The sequence below is a fragment of the Mugil cephalus genome, chromosome 4 (genome assembly GCF_022458985.1).
Source record: "Mugil cephalus isolate CIBA_MC_2020 chromosome 4, CIBA_Mcephalus_1.1, whole genome shotgun sequence".
NCBI lineage: Eukaryota > Metazoa > Chordata > Actinopteri > Mugiliformes > Mugilidae > Mugil > Mugil cephalus.
The window spans coordinates 22,668,799-22,684,081 of record NC_061773.1 but is presented as its reverse complement, the minus strand read 5'-3'; the positions used below and the strand labels follow the sequence as shown (position 1 = coordinate 22,684,081).

The 15,283-nt window shown below is 44.0% G+C and overlaps 1 protein-coding gene across 6 annotated transcripts; it reads right to left on the bottom strand.

The window, feature by feature from the left end:
* Positions 1 to 2,077: 2,077 nt before the first annotated feature.
* On the bottom strand, positions 2,078 to 14,997 carry eif4ba (eukaryotic translation initiation factor 4Ba). Of its 6 annotated transcripts, none has more exons than XM_047582689.1 (15): positions 14,875 to 14,996; positions 12,212 to 12,352; positions 10,038 to 10,243; positions 9,387 to 9,503; positions 9,179 to 9,233; positions 8,938 to 9,084; positions 8,625 to 8,756; positions 7,805 to 7,969; positions 6,842 to 7,148; positions 5,910 to 5,998; positions 5,001 to 5,289; positions 4,814 to 4,851; positions 3,506 to 3,635; positions 2,965 to 3,037; positions 2,078 to 2,708 (listed from the first exon to the last, which is right to left on the bottom strand). In XM_047582689.1, exons 1-15 carry the CDS (start codon positions 14,885 to 14,887, stop codon positions 2,631 to 2,633), a joined length of 1,980 nt encoding a protein of 659 aa, XP_047438645.1. In that variant the 5' UTR covers positions 14,888 to 14,996; the 3' UTR covers positions 2,078 to 2,630. The 6 variants fall into 6 exon arrangements, with proteins under 6 accessions (XP_047438645.1, XP_047438646.1, XP_047438647.1 ...); XM_047582690.1 differs by having other exon boundaries at positions 5,001 to 5,268; positions 14,875 to 14,995; XM_047582691.1 differs by lacking the exon at positions 3,506 to 3,635.
* Between the last annotated feature and the right edge of the window lie 286 nt (positions 14,998 to 15,283).

The window sequence follows — 15,283 nt, the reverse complement described above, 5'->3', positions numbered from 1 at the left end:
AGAATAACGCACTATTAACCGTCATTAGCTGTTTTTTTTTTTCTGGGTTCTGGACGTATCTCGGGGTGCCAAAAGTGCACGAACCCCACCACCCAGTTTGACAGGACGCATGACATCATTAATGCACTCTCTTCATTCCCCCAGTTGCATGCGGCTCTTTCTGCTGAAATGAAAACAATGACAGGCTCTGTACTCAAATCTTAGATCTGCCCTTCCAGATGAATTCCTTCACACTACAGCTCTCTCTCTCTCTGTAACACACACACAAATGTATTTCCTCAAACTGGGTTCCCCAGACTGCTTTAAGCTGGAGGCTTCAGGGCCCTGAGGGGAAAATCTCCCAACAATAAGCTCTTTCTGAAACTACATTTTTAGCCGTCGGTCAAGTCCATACAAAGCAGTCTTTGGCTTAAACGTGAGACAAATCTGCAGCCGCGGAGCCAATTTAGCCGGCGCAGAGCATCCACGTGCTTTTTTTAAGCGACGCATCCGCGCCCACGCTCCCATCATGACGGATCGTAGAGGAAATTAGTCCTTGATTGTGTGGGATTTAATCTAATACATAATCCTGACATGTTGTGGCTCGAAGAGGAAGAGTTAAGGACGCCTCCTGCTGCACGGGCCAGCTGCTGATCCACATGGTTAGAGCCCCCCCCCCCCCCCCCCCCCCCCCCTCCCAAGTGTACACATGCAGCCCTCTCTTTTCATTGAAACACACAGCGCCACGGTGAGGAGGTAGTCAGATCTTTACTGAAGTAAAAGCAGCAAATACTACAACGTAGAAACATGGCGTACGAGACATCAGGCAGGGTGGGAGTTTAATCCGAAAGGCTAAGCGGAGACTTTATGACAACATCTACGTCTAAAGCAGAGTGGAAAAACTTAGAGGCTCTTCCTCTTTTCACGTTTTCCCCAATATTTATTTCTTTAGATGAGCGGTGCGGTGGTTCATCTGTGCAATTTTAACACCGGTCACAGACATGAGATTCAAAACACAAGGCTCAAATCACAGAAATGACGTTTGTCCAAAAAGAGAAAACGAAACAAACTCCGCAATATTTAACGTGGACCGAAGTCTGCTTCACAGCCTCGGCGTCGAAACTGTAGACGCGGCCAACACAAACTCTCGAGGTCAGTCTCTGTTCTTACGATCCTGACGTCCTGACACTGTATCTGCTGTGAAGAACGGCTTGGACGCGCTACCATGCATACCTTCTGAGAGCACGTGTGTGTGTGTGTGTGTGTGTCTGTGTGTGTGGGTGGGGAGTAAAGCTCAGCAGGATCCCAAGCAGCTGTCGCCAGGAGTCCGGCCCTCAGCTGGGGGGCCGAGACTGAAGAAACACCAGGGAAATTTTCTGGCTCGTAGACCACACCGGGAGAACAACACATTTAAAAAAAATAAATAAAAAAAAAAAACTCAAGATGATCCAACTCCTGGGAATGACGCAGGTTTCACGGGTGATTTAAAACCCAGCGCTGTCACTTAAGTGTAAAAAGCCAATTATTAAGAGCCAAGCAAAAGATCTGCTTGAATTTGTATTTTTTTTTGACTTAACTCCACTAAATTAAATAAACAATGACCACATACTATTTGAATGTACATAATGACCCCAATTTATTGGAAATCGGAAGACAGGTTCATGTAATCCCATGGAAATCCTCACAACACTACTACAGGCAGGTTAAGACTCACCTTTTTTTTTTTTTTTGCTTGTTTGCATTCGTGACATGAGGAAGTGGTTAAGACGGTTGTAGATAATCGAATACTGCTCAAAACAAGATCATTAGAGGCCTCTAAGTGACGCAAGACTTCACGAGAACGTCTAGAGATAGAGAACATCTGTACAACGATGGCGACAACAGCAATGGCACTTGATTGATCCTCCTCACTGAGAACGTCCAATAAATTGGACGACACTTTCTTATAATGTTCGGCTCAATTCTATCGAATTTCTTCAATGGACAATAAATGATCGTCATTGAATTAGTAAGTCTCCACATTCCTGACCATTGGTAATGGAAGACAGGATTTTCTCCACTAAATTTCCTCAATGGCTTCGCTAAGAGATTTATTTCGTAATATCAAATTACAGCATCTGCTAAGGAATAGAGAGCTCGTAATGAAATTTGTCTACAAATCACACAGCAAGTCAAAAACGGATAATAAAAAAAGGTTTCCGCTAAGCTAAACCTTCCGTCATTACACCTCGTTAACACCTGTGATCCACAAATATACAAATACATTTTTTTCCCCACTTTTTCCATTTATTTATTACAACTGATTCATTGTTATCCATCACTTTTTCCATGTGTCAGCTATTCTTCTTTAAAACAAGTCCAGTATGTGACTATTTTTTTATTTTTATTTTTTTAATTTTTTCTTAGAACCTGAAGTCCTGAACGGCGAAGGTGGTCGGGGGAGGAAGGGGGTGGAGGGGGGGTGGCGATTTGAAGGTAAAGGACAGGTATGTAGGAGGGAAGGAGGGCAGGAGTGATGTCCTCCCAGGAGCCACCTTCCATGTGAGGAGATTTTTCATAAGCTATGTGAGATTATTAATTTTTTTTTCCTGCGGTCGTCGTTCTCTCCTCCGCTCGCGCTCTCGGGGGCCTCGTCTCGTCATTTTTCCTCTCTATTCGACGTCCTCCGCGTCGTCTCCTTGGTCTCCGTCCATTAGCAAAGCGGCGTACTTACTGGCTGAGCTGAATTTCTGAGGGGAGGAAGAAGAAAAAGCAAAAAAAAAGTAAAAAAATTTAGAACAGCAGCTCTGGGTGTTTCAAAAAAATAAAATAAAATTCATCAGAGGTGAAGAGGAGAGATCTTGCAAAGGAGCATGAAACATCTTGAGGGATGTTGAGTGGCGATGAGCTGTTTGTCCATTGTAAAATTGAAATGTTTTTAAAGCTACAACTAACAGGGGACCTTCAGTGAGGGGTCTGACACAAGTCACCCGGTGAAGGACTTACGGGGGTTGGGGTTTCTTCGTATTTCTTTGGCTCTGGAGGTTGTCTGGAGTCTCGGTCTCTTCTGTTATCTTTTCTACAATCAGAAGGAATATTGGGGTTTAAAATGTTTTGACACCGGAAGCCTCGCTGTGAACACACAGATCAAAAGGCAATGAACTGAAGGAACTCTACTTAAGGAACTGAAGTTCAACAAGTTGGTTGGCACCCAGTTCACACTGTGCTGCTCAGTCCACTTTGTCAGAAGACAAACATCACATGAAACTCAGATTTCAAGTTATTTTTTTTCTCTGTAAGATTGAGGTTTCATGTCATCAATAATTTCCTGTGCTACGTTGTGGAGACTGAAAAGGTTTGGAAAAAAAAGTTAGAGCATTAATGTGCACGCCAGAAGACTAGGACTAGCATTCCTGGTGTCCACAGCACCAGAAACAATGATCTTCCGTTGTGTAACTGAGCACAGGCCACTCTTTACAGATGCCCAGAAAATAGTCCCTCCCTGTCTCATTTTGAACTTTGGAGTTGCTAGCTTTGGATGGCTGACCTGTCTGCCTCCTTTCTTCGGTCTCTGTTGGGCCCCTCTCCTCGGCCCCGCCCAGCTGCAGGCCCTGCAGGCCCCCCTCGTGCCCGTGGGGGCCCCCGGTCCCGACGCACACCGTCAGCCTTGTTCTCATCTTAAAGGAGAAGCCAGACAGTTGAGTAATGGGAGTTTGGTTTGGATTTTGGACAGTAGACTACACTCCACAACACACTGCAGCGTAAAAAGCCACTGGGTTGGATTCAAAACGTGTTAGTCACTGACGTGGGGCCAAATGAGAGGCGCAAACTGCTTGATTACAAGTTCAGCTCGTACAACAGAAACTTTCTTTTCAATTTTTTGGCTTGCGGAGTGCGCTAAAAACTGTTTTTCGAAACAATCTGAAAAATAAACGCCGTCCTCGGAGAATATGAATTCTCGCTTTCGGCAGATTGCTCGAGTCGGAAGCTGACTTTTCTTGTGGTGCATTTGCATGTACAATTTGCGCAGGAAGACGAAACCATGACTTCCTCCTGCCAAATATTACGCCCCATCATCACCATCATCATCATCATCTATTGGAACAATCCAGATCTATGATCTCATGCAAACTCCGCCTGCTCAAGACCACTCAAACGTCTGAACCCGGTTCAGTGTTAACAGTTAAAAGCGTGTCCTTTAGTAGCTTTAAGCTGGTACAGCCACACTTGACTTACCAAACAAGTCCACAATGAAACAGGAAGGTCAAGGATCTTTGGGTTTTGGACAGGAGGGGGAGTGGGGGGGGTAGGGAAGGGGCTGGTTTTAGAAGAAGGCCGTCAGATGTTACACTTCGAGAAACAGTCTTCAAAATCTTCCTCATAATATGAAGCCAATGTTCAATATTCAAATTGCAGTGTCGACACACTTCGTACTGATCAATCACATTGTTGTGGAGATGCTTGTTAAATGCTCATGTAGCTTTTAGCTCAAAGCACGGATGAGCAAGCACAGCAGCGGAGGCTGATGAAAGCTGAGCAGACAAAGTAAAGCAGAGCCTGATAAATAAGTCCAACATGCCCTGAAACAGCCGCAGTGACAAGGACAAACAGCTTTTAATAGACCAACAACGTGATTTGGCTCAATGCAAGATTCTATGAAAAACATATTTGTCAGGATTTTTATTCGTCAACTGCTCTTTGGTCGTTAATTTGGCTACAGATTTTCTGGTTGAGAGTCAAAATTTCATTACAAAAATGAGCCTGTTGCTGATGTATGTGGGGTTTTTTTTTTTGTTTCATTGAAAAGTCTGTAGGTTTTGGTTTGTGGAAGAAAACACTCACTGGCAGGCCTTACCCTTTCCAGATCCTCTTTCATCTGCAGATGTTGAGGAGCTAAAGTGAAAGAACAAACAGTCAGGAAAGGGACACACTAATGTTTAACTTAAGTACTGCGAGCTAATTCTGAGTATGAAAGTTTCGTTCATGCATTTCAGCTTAAGAAAGGGACTTTCTGAACGCATTCTTGTCAGCTGTGATCTCACCTGAACTTGGGGGGAGTCGAGCCGCCCGGGGAGACCGGAGAGACGGGGGAGACGGGGGGTCGCCCGTCGCCTTCACTGGAGCCTGTGCTGACGGCACTTCTCTTGGCCCACGCGTTCTCCTTGGGAGGAGGCGCGGGCATCACCTTCAGCGGCTCTTTGGAGGAGCTGGTGGAAGGGGGCCGCGACGCGGGCCCGGGGGAAGTGTTGCCTTCTCTCGCGCTGAAGACCTCGTTGTCCCCGGAGCGCTCGCCATCTCGACACCGCGACCCTGGAACGAAATCACAGTCACCTTAAGAGCAACGGTGCAAGAGAAAGAAGTTTAGTCCTGAGAAAATCCAGCAGTTTAAGAACAGAAACAAATCACAGGGAAAAACACAACTTCAGAATTCACAGCGCTCGTGCAAACAGACAAAAAAGATTTCCATGCATTTCCATCTGTGGTGTGAATGTAGAGTTGAAGCAATGTTCAAATATCCACCAGTTCAAGACACAATAAAAATAAAATGGTATCAACGGTCAGGAACTACTTATTTACTTATTATTCATCTCTGTCGGCACTAAATACGTGTTCATCCATGTGTATGTATATATTTATATGTGCATGCATATATTAACATTAATTAATGAATTAAGGAAGAGGGGTGATATTTAAGTTAATAATAGTAATTTTGTGTTTTACTTTTAATATTTATTTTGCATTTTGTTTATTATTTGCTTCAACTATGTGAGCTCTTATAACAGTATAAAAAAATGTGCATTTTCTATTATTTCACATACATGTTCAAAATAAACTTCTCATTCATTCATTCAAACTTTAACCACAAAAAAACAGATAATACTACATTTGCTTTTGACTGATGAGGTAAAACCAGATTCTTCATATCTGAATGAAGTGTGAAAACCCCTCACCTCTTCCAGAAGAGCTTCCATGCTGTGAAGACTCACTTCCCGTGCGGGATCGCTCGGTAGGAGTTTCCTCGTTGCGCCAGCTCGGGTCCCTGAAAGAAACGCAAAAACGTTTAGCATCTCATGGTCCTCCTCCAACAATAAATTATAAATAACACTAAATCCGTAAAAGCTATTCGGATCACTTGGCATGCACAAGCACAGAGCTATTTAAGTAATTTATATATTTATTACAGTTTTGAAGGGAGAAACAGTTACATTTTACTGTGCAAACTTTAACAAGGGAAAACAAAAAACAGTCTCTGTGCAAATGTTTCGAAGCACCGTTTGACAGATTTAAGAACTTCATTAACTTGTTGGCTGTTCATCATTAGGTCTCGTTACACAGATCAAGCACGACATCTGGGAATTCAGGATGCACATGCCGTGCACTCAAGACCAGAAACCTAATGCCTTGGATCCACTGAAAGCGTCTGCAGCCGCACTCTGGAGCAGAGCGGCTCGCTGCAACTGGACGAGATCACGCGAGATTCAAACACTGCGTGATAATCAGTGTTGGTATTTAAAGAGAACAATAGTCAAACAATTATAATAAGACGACCCCTGTGCAGGAACCTGATTGGCTGGCAGCCAATAAAGCTATAGACTAGTTTAAGAAATTTTGATGGAGAAAAAAGGAATAGCCTGTAGGAGCCTTAGTTTGTTTTAGTTTAAGAATTAAAGTGAATTTTACTTTATTATTTGGAAAAAAATTCAACAGCAGAAAAAATTTGCAAGCTGCATTAACTAGAAAGGTTTGCAGGCACTTACTGAGAATTAATGCCAACATTTTTTTATACCGGGCAATTTTCTGCAGGAGTTTTATCTACCTCTTCAAAAACCAATTAAGTAATATTTCATCTGGGACATTCAAACATTAGCAGTCAATCCCTGACCTGTCTCTCATCTTTCTGTCAGGTCCTCTGCCTTTGTCCTCCTCGAGCTGCCTCTGCAGCCTCTCTTCCTCTTTCTTCAGCCTCTCCTCCACCTCCCTCTCCTTTGCTGCCGTGTCCACTGGCTTCGCGCCACCAAAGATGGAGGAGGCCCTGCTGCCGGAGCTCGGAGCGGCAGCCGGGGAGGCGCCGCCGCCGCTGCCGCCGCCACCACTGCCGCCGCCGCCGCCGCCGCCGCCACTGCTGGGAGCTTCCTCCTCCTTGGGTACGCTACGGGGCTTCAGGTTCAGTTTGGGTCTTTGCTGAGGAGCTGGAGTGGACACAAGAAAGGAGGATATTAATGAATAGTGAATGAACGCTACCAGTCAAACGTTTGGACACACCTCCTCAGTGAATTGAGAACATGTGTTCAGCTAAACACCGTTGTGACATTGTGACAGATTTTACTACAGATTCTGGTAGTGAAAGTAACAAAATCTGTGTATGCATGTACTTAAAGGGGTTCTATAAGTAGATGTGAGTACTAATCATTTGCATACGTCATATGTACATATGAACTGGGCTGCTTCCTTGGAGCCAACAGACAAGACAAACACTGGCTGTTTATAAATACCAGGCACAAGAACTTTAGACTTGATGCCTGCAAACTAAGAGTCTATGCCTGCAACCTCCCTATGCATCAAAACAAGCAGGTTAAGGACTAATCTGGACATTTGGGGTGTACTTGGTCTCATGGAAACACACTAGAAACACACAAGTACAGACAAGAAGGGATTTTAAGTGACACCCTGTGAGTCTAAAGAGGACTTTTCATGTTTAAAACTAAAGTGTCAGGTCTGGAGGGTTATTCAATTTGTTGCAACCTGCACCTCAGCGTCCCTACATCTCACACTAGACACAAACACATTTCATCTAATCAGTTAAGGAATTATGTCAACCAACAGCGTTTAAATTCTGGACTCTCACCTCTCTCCTCGCGCCTCTCATCACGTCTCTCGTACCGGTCATCGCGGTCGGCGTAACGATCCCGGTCCCCGTAGCGATCGCCGCTACCTCGACTGTCGTCGTAATCACGGCGGAAGCCGCTGCCGAAGGCGCGACGGCCTCCTCCGCCTCCACGAGAGTCAAAACCTAGACAGACAGGAGGGGGGGGACAGGAAGCCAGACAGTTAGGAGACAAAGAGAAGGAAATGCAACCACGCGGGGGGGTTATATAACCCAAACACCCAACTACAATGGGAGTGTTAACAAATTTATATCAGGGTTTCTACACATGTGAAATTACAAAATTCCACACTTTTTCCCTAGACACTAATTTCTAGACTTCTTGGTATAAAAAAAATCTAATTTATGGCTTTTGAGTGAATAGTATCATGTAAATGAATTATGGAATAAATCGTTTGTTTCATTAGTTTGAATATATATGCAGTGATGTCACCAAATAATTTCCAGAAGATTAAAGGGAAGTAATGTGGGTCATATAAATGATTAAGATGAAACCCAGATAAATTCAGTGCACATTTTGTTTTTATTCTAAGTTGCAAATGAATCATCCTTCTATGATCATCTGTAACCGATTGTGTGCTCTCACATTTTAAGTGCCTTAAAAACCAGATCAATCCATTAGATGTAATTTTATGCTTTACAAAACTGAACAGTAGTAACAGTCTAGGATACACAAATATTTTCCCATACATTTTCCATACTTTTCCAGACCTGGAAATTTATTAAATCAAATTCCACGTTCCAAGTTGGAAAGTCAACAATCACATTTCCAACTACTCACCTCCTCTATCGTAGTCTCTGCGGTCTCTGTCGTCATAGCGATCCCGGTAGCGGTCTCTTCCTCCGTCGTAACGGTCGTTGTCCCGTCGTGGCCCATCTCTGTAGCGATCTGACTCGTAGCGGTCCCGTGATCCTGAAAAAGGACACAGTAAATCTGTCTCACATCTAATCCAGACCAGCTCATCTCCAGCAGACGAAGATTTTAGCAGCTAAAAATTAATTTAAAAAAAATCTACAATGCATATTTCCCATCATTATTATCTTTTAACACACATTACAAAATGCCTGGAAGACGTTTTTAAGTGTGAACTCACTCTCCCCAAAGGCATCGTCTCTCTTGGGGGGGCCGTCGTCGGCGTCTGAACTTGGCCGAGCTCTCCAGTCGCTGTCTGTCTTGTCCGGACCCATGTCTGCCATCCGTCCACCCCTGTCTCTGCCTCCCATCATTCCACTGTCTCTCTCTGGAGGAGCAGAACAGGTGTTAAATTGTGACATGAATGAACAAGAATCAGAGGGGACACTTGAAAAATGCAAAAAAAAAAGTTAGTAGCAAACCTTTATCATTAGACTGGTCTGCAACATCCACACGGATCCTGCGGTTCCCCAGGTTCTGTTGGCATGAACACATAGAAAGACAGGACTGAATGTCTCATAATAAGAGTGTAAGGCTCATGATTATGCCCTTTTTCTTTTTATTATTACTGTAAAGCACCCGTATGAAAACAATAATGAAGTAGTGCTCCCCGGGTATTATGTGCCTCACCTCCTCATTGAGACTGAGGGCCCTCAGGAGAGACTCCACGTCGTCAAATTCAGCATAGCCGAAGCCCTTCAGCCTCTCTGGGTTGCTGGGCTCACGAGGGAGACGCACTGCGCTGATCTGGAAACAAAGGTGATGTCAAAATACCAAATCAAACAGACACAGAGCTCTAATTAAAGCTGAAACCAGACTAAGAGGAGCGCAGTATGTTTAATTTAGGATTAAATGACAAATGAGTCAGTCCAATATAACACTGGCAATTATAAATACTTTGAAAATGTCCTGGATGAGAACGAATCTGGGACTTTACTCTGACAGATCATCAGCAACGATCTTACCACCTTTAGTTGCTTTGCATGGTTGCAAAACAGGTTGAGTAACATTCAACTGTATAGAAACAAGGTGGGAAAAAACAAAGCTGACCTGTATGTCCTGTTTATTTAATTTCTATTGCCTTTTCCTTCAGCGAGGAAACAACAGAGATAAACAACGGAGCAATAGAGCATATAGACTGAAACCTTGCAGACGTCTACATCTGTAAGGTACGAGAAGCTGAAGTGCAACCGAAACAGTTGCCAGAACTTCACGGTTTGCTGTAACCGAAAGCTAAACGTTACGTGCTCCTCTCCGTCTGTGTGCGCTCGTTACACCTACTGCCAATCCGCGGAAGAAGTCTTTGATGGAGTCCTCAGTGACATCATAGGGCAGGTTGCCCAGGAAGGCCGTGTAAGGCGGGCTGCGGGGCAGTTTGGACCGGTCGATGTTGGGCTCACGCGCCGAGCGGGGGGCTGTGGGCAGGATGGAGCGGTCGATGGGAGGGGCCCTGTACGTGTCCTCCTCCGTGTGCCATGAAGTCGAGACTGAAGAGGAGGGAGGGGGGGAGAGGTTAAGGTTTAAGGTACTTATTTTTAGCTGTTTATTTTGTATGCATATTATTTGAGTTCAATAAATGTTTATGCTTTATCATTATCGTTGTGTCATCTTTATCGTGTGAGGGAGAAAAAGCAGCATCAGCTCAAAAAAACGGAAGCAAAAAAAATAACGGTATTGGCCCAAAAAAATCCATATCGACCGATCTCTACTTATCATTTGCATGGACAGGTTTAAACTAAGTAAAAACAAGAAAAATATATGCATTAGTGCCTGTAACATTAATTCAAACAGACACATTATACGCCTGTTAGTGTCTAGTATTAAAACTGAACCAAGTCATCTCATAACAAACTTGTAGAAAAAACAACAATCTTGGAGTTCTTCGGAGAACCTGCAGGAAATACAAATAGTTGCAAGTCACATGACGCACACATAGATGTGTCATCAAGGCAATAAAACAAAATATCAATTGTGCAAATGAGTGTTGGTGGGAAACTAGACTATGCAAACGGAAACAAAAACGTTGACACATTATGCAAATTGGCTGCAATTTAATTTTCATAACTGCCATAGCATGTCCTACACAATAAGATTATGACTTTAAAAGAATGTAAATTGTAGCTGTGAGACCCAAACTTGGGTTCGAGGTCGTTTTTTTAAGTCTGGACAGAGTTCAAATTTACATTGTCGATAACAAACGTCACCGCAGGTTGAACAGTTTACCAGCATGCCACAGTTTTACGTTAGTATTTTGACATAGAGTCGAGTGATATGGCAAAAATAAATAAAATCATATGACACAAGATTGACAGACATGACCAAACATAGCATTCTAATATTTTTATCATTTTTTATTACCGTGTGCCAGTAACTAGTGAAACATGCTACGTGTGGAAAATATCTGCTGCTCCACGGTTCATACTTGGGATTAATTAAAACCCAGGCTTTTTGCCTGTGTAAATGGACACGTGTTTATGTAACTACATCCTGCCAGTGCATTGTCTTGTCTGCTGCTTTTGACCAGAGTGCTGGGGACAGGATGGAAGAACATATTTATAGACCACAAACGTGATGTGCAACAGCAGACTTTCAACTGCATCGATGCAGCTTTTATTACGTCTGTTCTGTCTTTTCCAAAACCCTTGTGCAATACGTGTTTACACTTTTACCACTGCTGCTATAAAAAAAAACAATACACATTTTAGAATTTCTGTATATTTTCAATATTTTTTTTAGTGATACCTAATTAAATTATACCCTTTTTGCACTATTGTGTATATACTTGTGTTTGCATTGAAAAGGAGATGCTCTCCAATCTTGTTGTACACTGTATAATGACAATAAAGAGCATTCTACTCTATTCCATAAACATAAAGCGCTTAATCACAAGGTTGTATGGCTCTGACATTAACAGACAATTTCAGTATATTAAACTGAAAAGCTCTGCTATATGTCGACCGACTGCCTCTTCTCTCACTGCTGCAGATGTGAAGGAATAAAAGCCAATGCAACGCATTCACACTTAAAAACAAACGCTCAGTGGCTTGTATTACATTCAGCCATCTGTTAGACCACATTATGTTGACGGCAACACTAGCTGGACCACGTTGTTTAATGCATTTACCTTTCCACCCACTTACATAAAAAGATTCCCTGTGCAGCAGAGTGGTGATACTGATTTTACTACAGGATTTAAACACTTTTCAAGTTTTCTCACTGTGATTGTGGGAGTCTTATTTACACCGTGTGCTATCAATGACTCTGTAATTACAAGGACAGCTGATGGTTATATAGCTAACCTGAAGTCCTTTTGTCTTTCACTTTCTTTCTGTTAACTGCAGCCCTGAGCTTCAAATTGAGTGTAAAAATAAAATATGATGTCACTCTGTGGTATCCGGAGCTTCTAATGAGCTTTTAAATACCAGAACTGCCTGTGAATTTCGGTGCGCTCTCACCATCTCCGTCCAGATCGTCGGTCTCATCGGCCCAGCTCGTGGACTTGGAAGGGTAGCTGGGGGGCGCGGGGCTGCCTCCGCTGTCCTCTGCTAGGAAGTCAGTCAGAGTGAGGGTCTTCCCCTTCTTATTCTTCTTCTTAGCTGGAGAGCAAGTGAACACAGGGGACAATCAGCAACTGAAAGAGCGTCATCTAGATGCAGTGACCTATGTACACGGCAAACGCCGGCGCAAGTCACACTCGCTTTACACTTGTGCGCTCGTCAGTCTGTCTCACTCAGACTAAGAAATGCTAGTCTGTGCTGTTTTTTTTTTCTTTTTGTTTCTTTTTGCCACTACATTTTTGCTTCTACTTCCTGCTTCACTTTCAACAATGGCGACTGAAACCTTCACGCAAATGTCTGCATCTCCAAACCTCCCCAGTTAACCTTAACGATTCTTTATTGATCCAAAAACAATCAATTTGAAAAAAATCGTGGAGATGGAGAAGCAGCCGGAAATACTAGAGCAGAAACACCAGTCACAGCTCTTCTCTGCAGTGCATTACATTTCTGGGAAGGTGCACGCCAGTTACAGCGTTAGTCTCTGCGAAGGGTTCTGCGTTGCCACCTTAGCCTCTGCGTCAATTTAACGCATCAGTATAAACCCCCTATTAGCTACCTTTATGTCTAGAAAGTCTCCAAAGCCTTTATAGACGTACGCAGAGTCTGAGTCCAGCTGCAGATGTTACAAAAAGCGTGTATAAATACCACAGGCTTCGCAGTACTAGAATCGATCCGTTATTCCAGTCAATTGCACCACTCATTCAAAAGACGCGCAGACAGTAACTTCTCTGTGTGGACGAACACTAGTTTAGCAGCTGGGCCAGATAAGGGGGCCGCAATGCATGCGCGATAACAAATACACTGTCTTATTTTCATATAGGATGGCACACAAGCAGGGAGTGGTCAGCCTCCCCAACTGTCACTATGCTGCAGAGGTTTGCCTCCGTTAGTCGAGCCTCACAGTTCAGGTGACGACTGTGACACATTCAGACCACCCAGACTGCAGGTTTTAATATAACTTTGAGAATATTCTGCATAGAGGTTGAATGCAGCAGTAGGCACCACCTGCACAAGGAGCTTCACACATAGATCATGAAGCAGGTTTGGTTTGTTCTGGTGTTGATGTGAAAATCCCAGCTGTCAGGGCATTCTTTACACGCACACGGTCACACAAAATCTACACATATACAGCAGCTTTCTCAGGATATCACATCAAGCCACTGTTTGCAATCAGCCAGCCTTAACTGCAAAGACTCGTTAACAGCGGCTAAGTGAGATACCGAGTGTTGCAGCTTCCTCTGTGTCCTGCACTAGTGTGTCATTAGCTAACTAACAACTTAATTAAGTTTAAGCAGAAGCCTTTCGATAACGTAGCGAGATGGAAACAGCAAACAGGTGTCAAATATACGTTCCACCTCCGATCTGGCCCACGCGATGAATTTGCAAAGTGCAAAAATTACATTAATTAGAGACATTAAATGCAATTTTTCCAAAAAAAAAAAAAAAAAAGTAATTGCCATTCCAAGGTTTCACACGGTTTTAGTTTGAGTTGTGGAAATAACACAACACAGAGATGTAGAACTAATCAGAAACGATGTGGAGGATAAAAATTATATTTAGATCCAGTTGTTTATTACATATTTTGTAATAGTAATGCAGTTCATTAAACACTTGCATAATGTGCTTTCCCCCCCTCACTAAAACAAAGGGAAACATTAGGAGTTGTCGTTATTTATAGGTTAACACGCTAATGCGAAACTGGTCCGGCCCCCTGGAGATCACACGGGGCTGTGCGTGGCCCCCCCGGACTAAAATGAGTTTGACACCCTACCCTGCGGTAGGCTAACCATACCGGCTTGCTGACTTGCCATCTATTATGATCGCTTTTGTCTTTGCGCCTATGCGGGCTTAGTCAGCAAAGGACTGCTGACGAGGGAAGTATCCCTGCTTAGCTGGCTAGGTTTTAGGGCCTAGCGCACATCGCAGCGCCAGGATCCAAGTGCGCCATTAACGGAGCAAGACATGACCGGCTGGAAAAGGTTGCGTAAAGTTACGGAGCCACCAGCGAAAGCGTTCGGGAAGCGACCCGACGGGCTCGGCCGCCCCGTTTTCATCTAACGAAGACACCAGGGAGCCACGCCGCACACGTGGGGAGACTCCACGGGCGGCCCGGACTCCTCGGCCCAACCCCTCCTTCACAAATCGCGCTTGCGCCACGGCGAGCTCTGCTACGGACACACAATGTGCCAGCCCGGGACGCAGTTAGAAACATTTCCTAGCACGTCACCCACGGCCCAACGCGTCCCGCATCGCATGATATAAGCTCAAAAGCGGACGCGGCGCACGCCGCGGCAACAATTTCCACGAGAAAAGCCTCGTGTGTGATCTGTAGGTTAAAATGTTTTGTGTAAGTCGTAGCTTCGTTCATTCGCCTCCACCCGCAGCTGCGTTTTTAGCGGGCCAAAACACTCGACAAATGCATTTATGCAGGCGAGACAACGTCGCGGGTCGACACACCGAAGGAATAACGACCCTCGAACTTCATGCGCTGCATTGCTCTGAGGTATAACCCCCTGAAATCACCCTAAACCGACCGGATCGTTCACCCACATAAACCTCACCTGACGCCGCCATGTTTGGAGAGCGAGTTCGGTGTAGTTCCCGGATGAAGGCGTCAGAGGTTTATTATCGGGAGCGCGCATCGGCGTTCACGGAGCTCTGTCTCCTCCCTTGTTTACTTACTGACCCACATCTGCTGTTAGTCAACGACTGATGTGTCCTCCATCCCAGGGGTGTCAAACTCATTTTTAGCTCGGGGGCCACATTCAGCCCATTCTGGTCTCAAGCGTCGCCAGTAACATAGCAGCATAATAACCTCTAAGTAATGACAACTCCAGATTTTTTCCATTTGTTTTAGTGCAAAGAAGAACAAGTAAATTAGGATAATGTTTTCATTTAATAAACTATCCTTTAAAAAAAAAAAAAAAAGACTTAATGTCTTAAGAAAAATAAATGTAATTTGGTCACATT

Coding starts and splice junctions, on each gene's coding strand:
- eif4ba (XM_047582689.1), bottom strand. Junction 7,149..7,804: donor TGAGAGGCGCGAGGAGAGAG/GTGAGAGTCCAG, acceptor TGTCCACTCCAG/CTCCTCAGCAAAGACCCAAA. Junction 2,709..2,964: donor ACGAAGAAACCCCAACCCCC/GTAAGTCCTTCA, acceptor TCCTCCCCTCAG/AAATTCAGCTCAGCCAGTAA.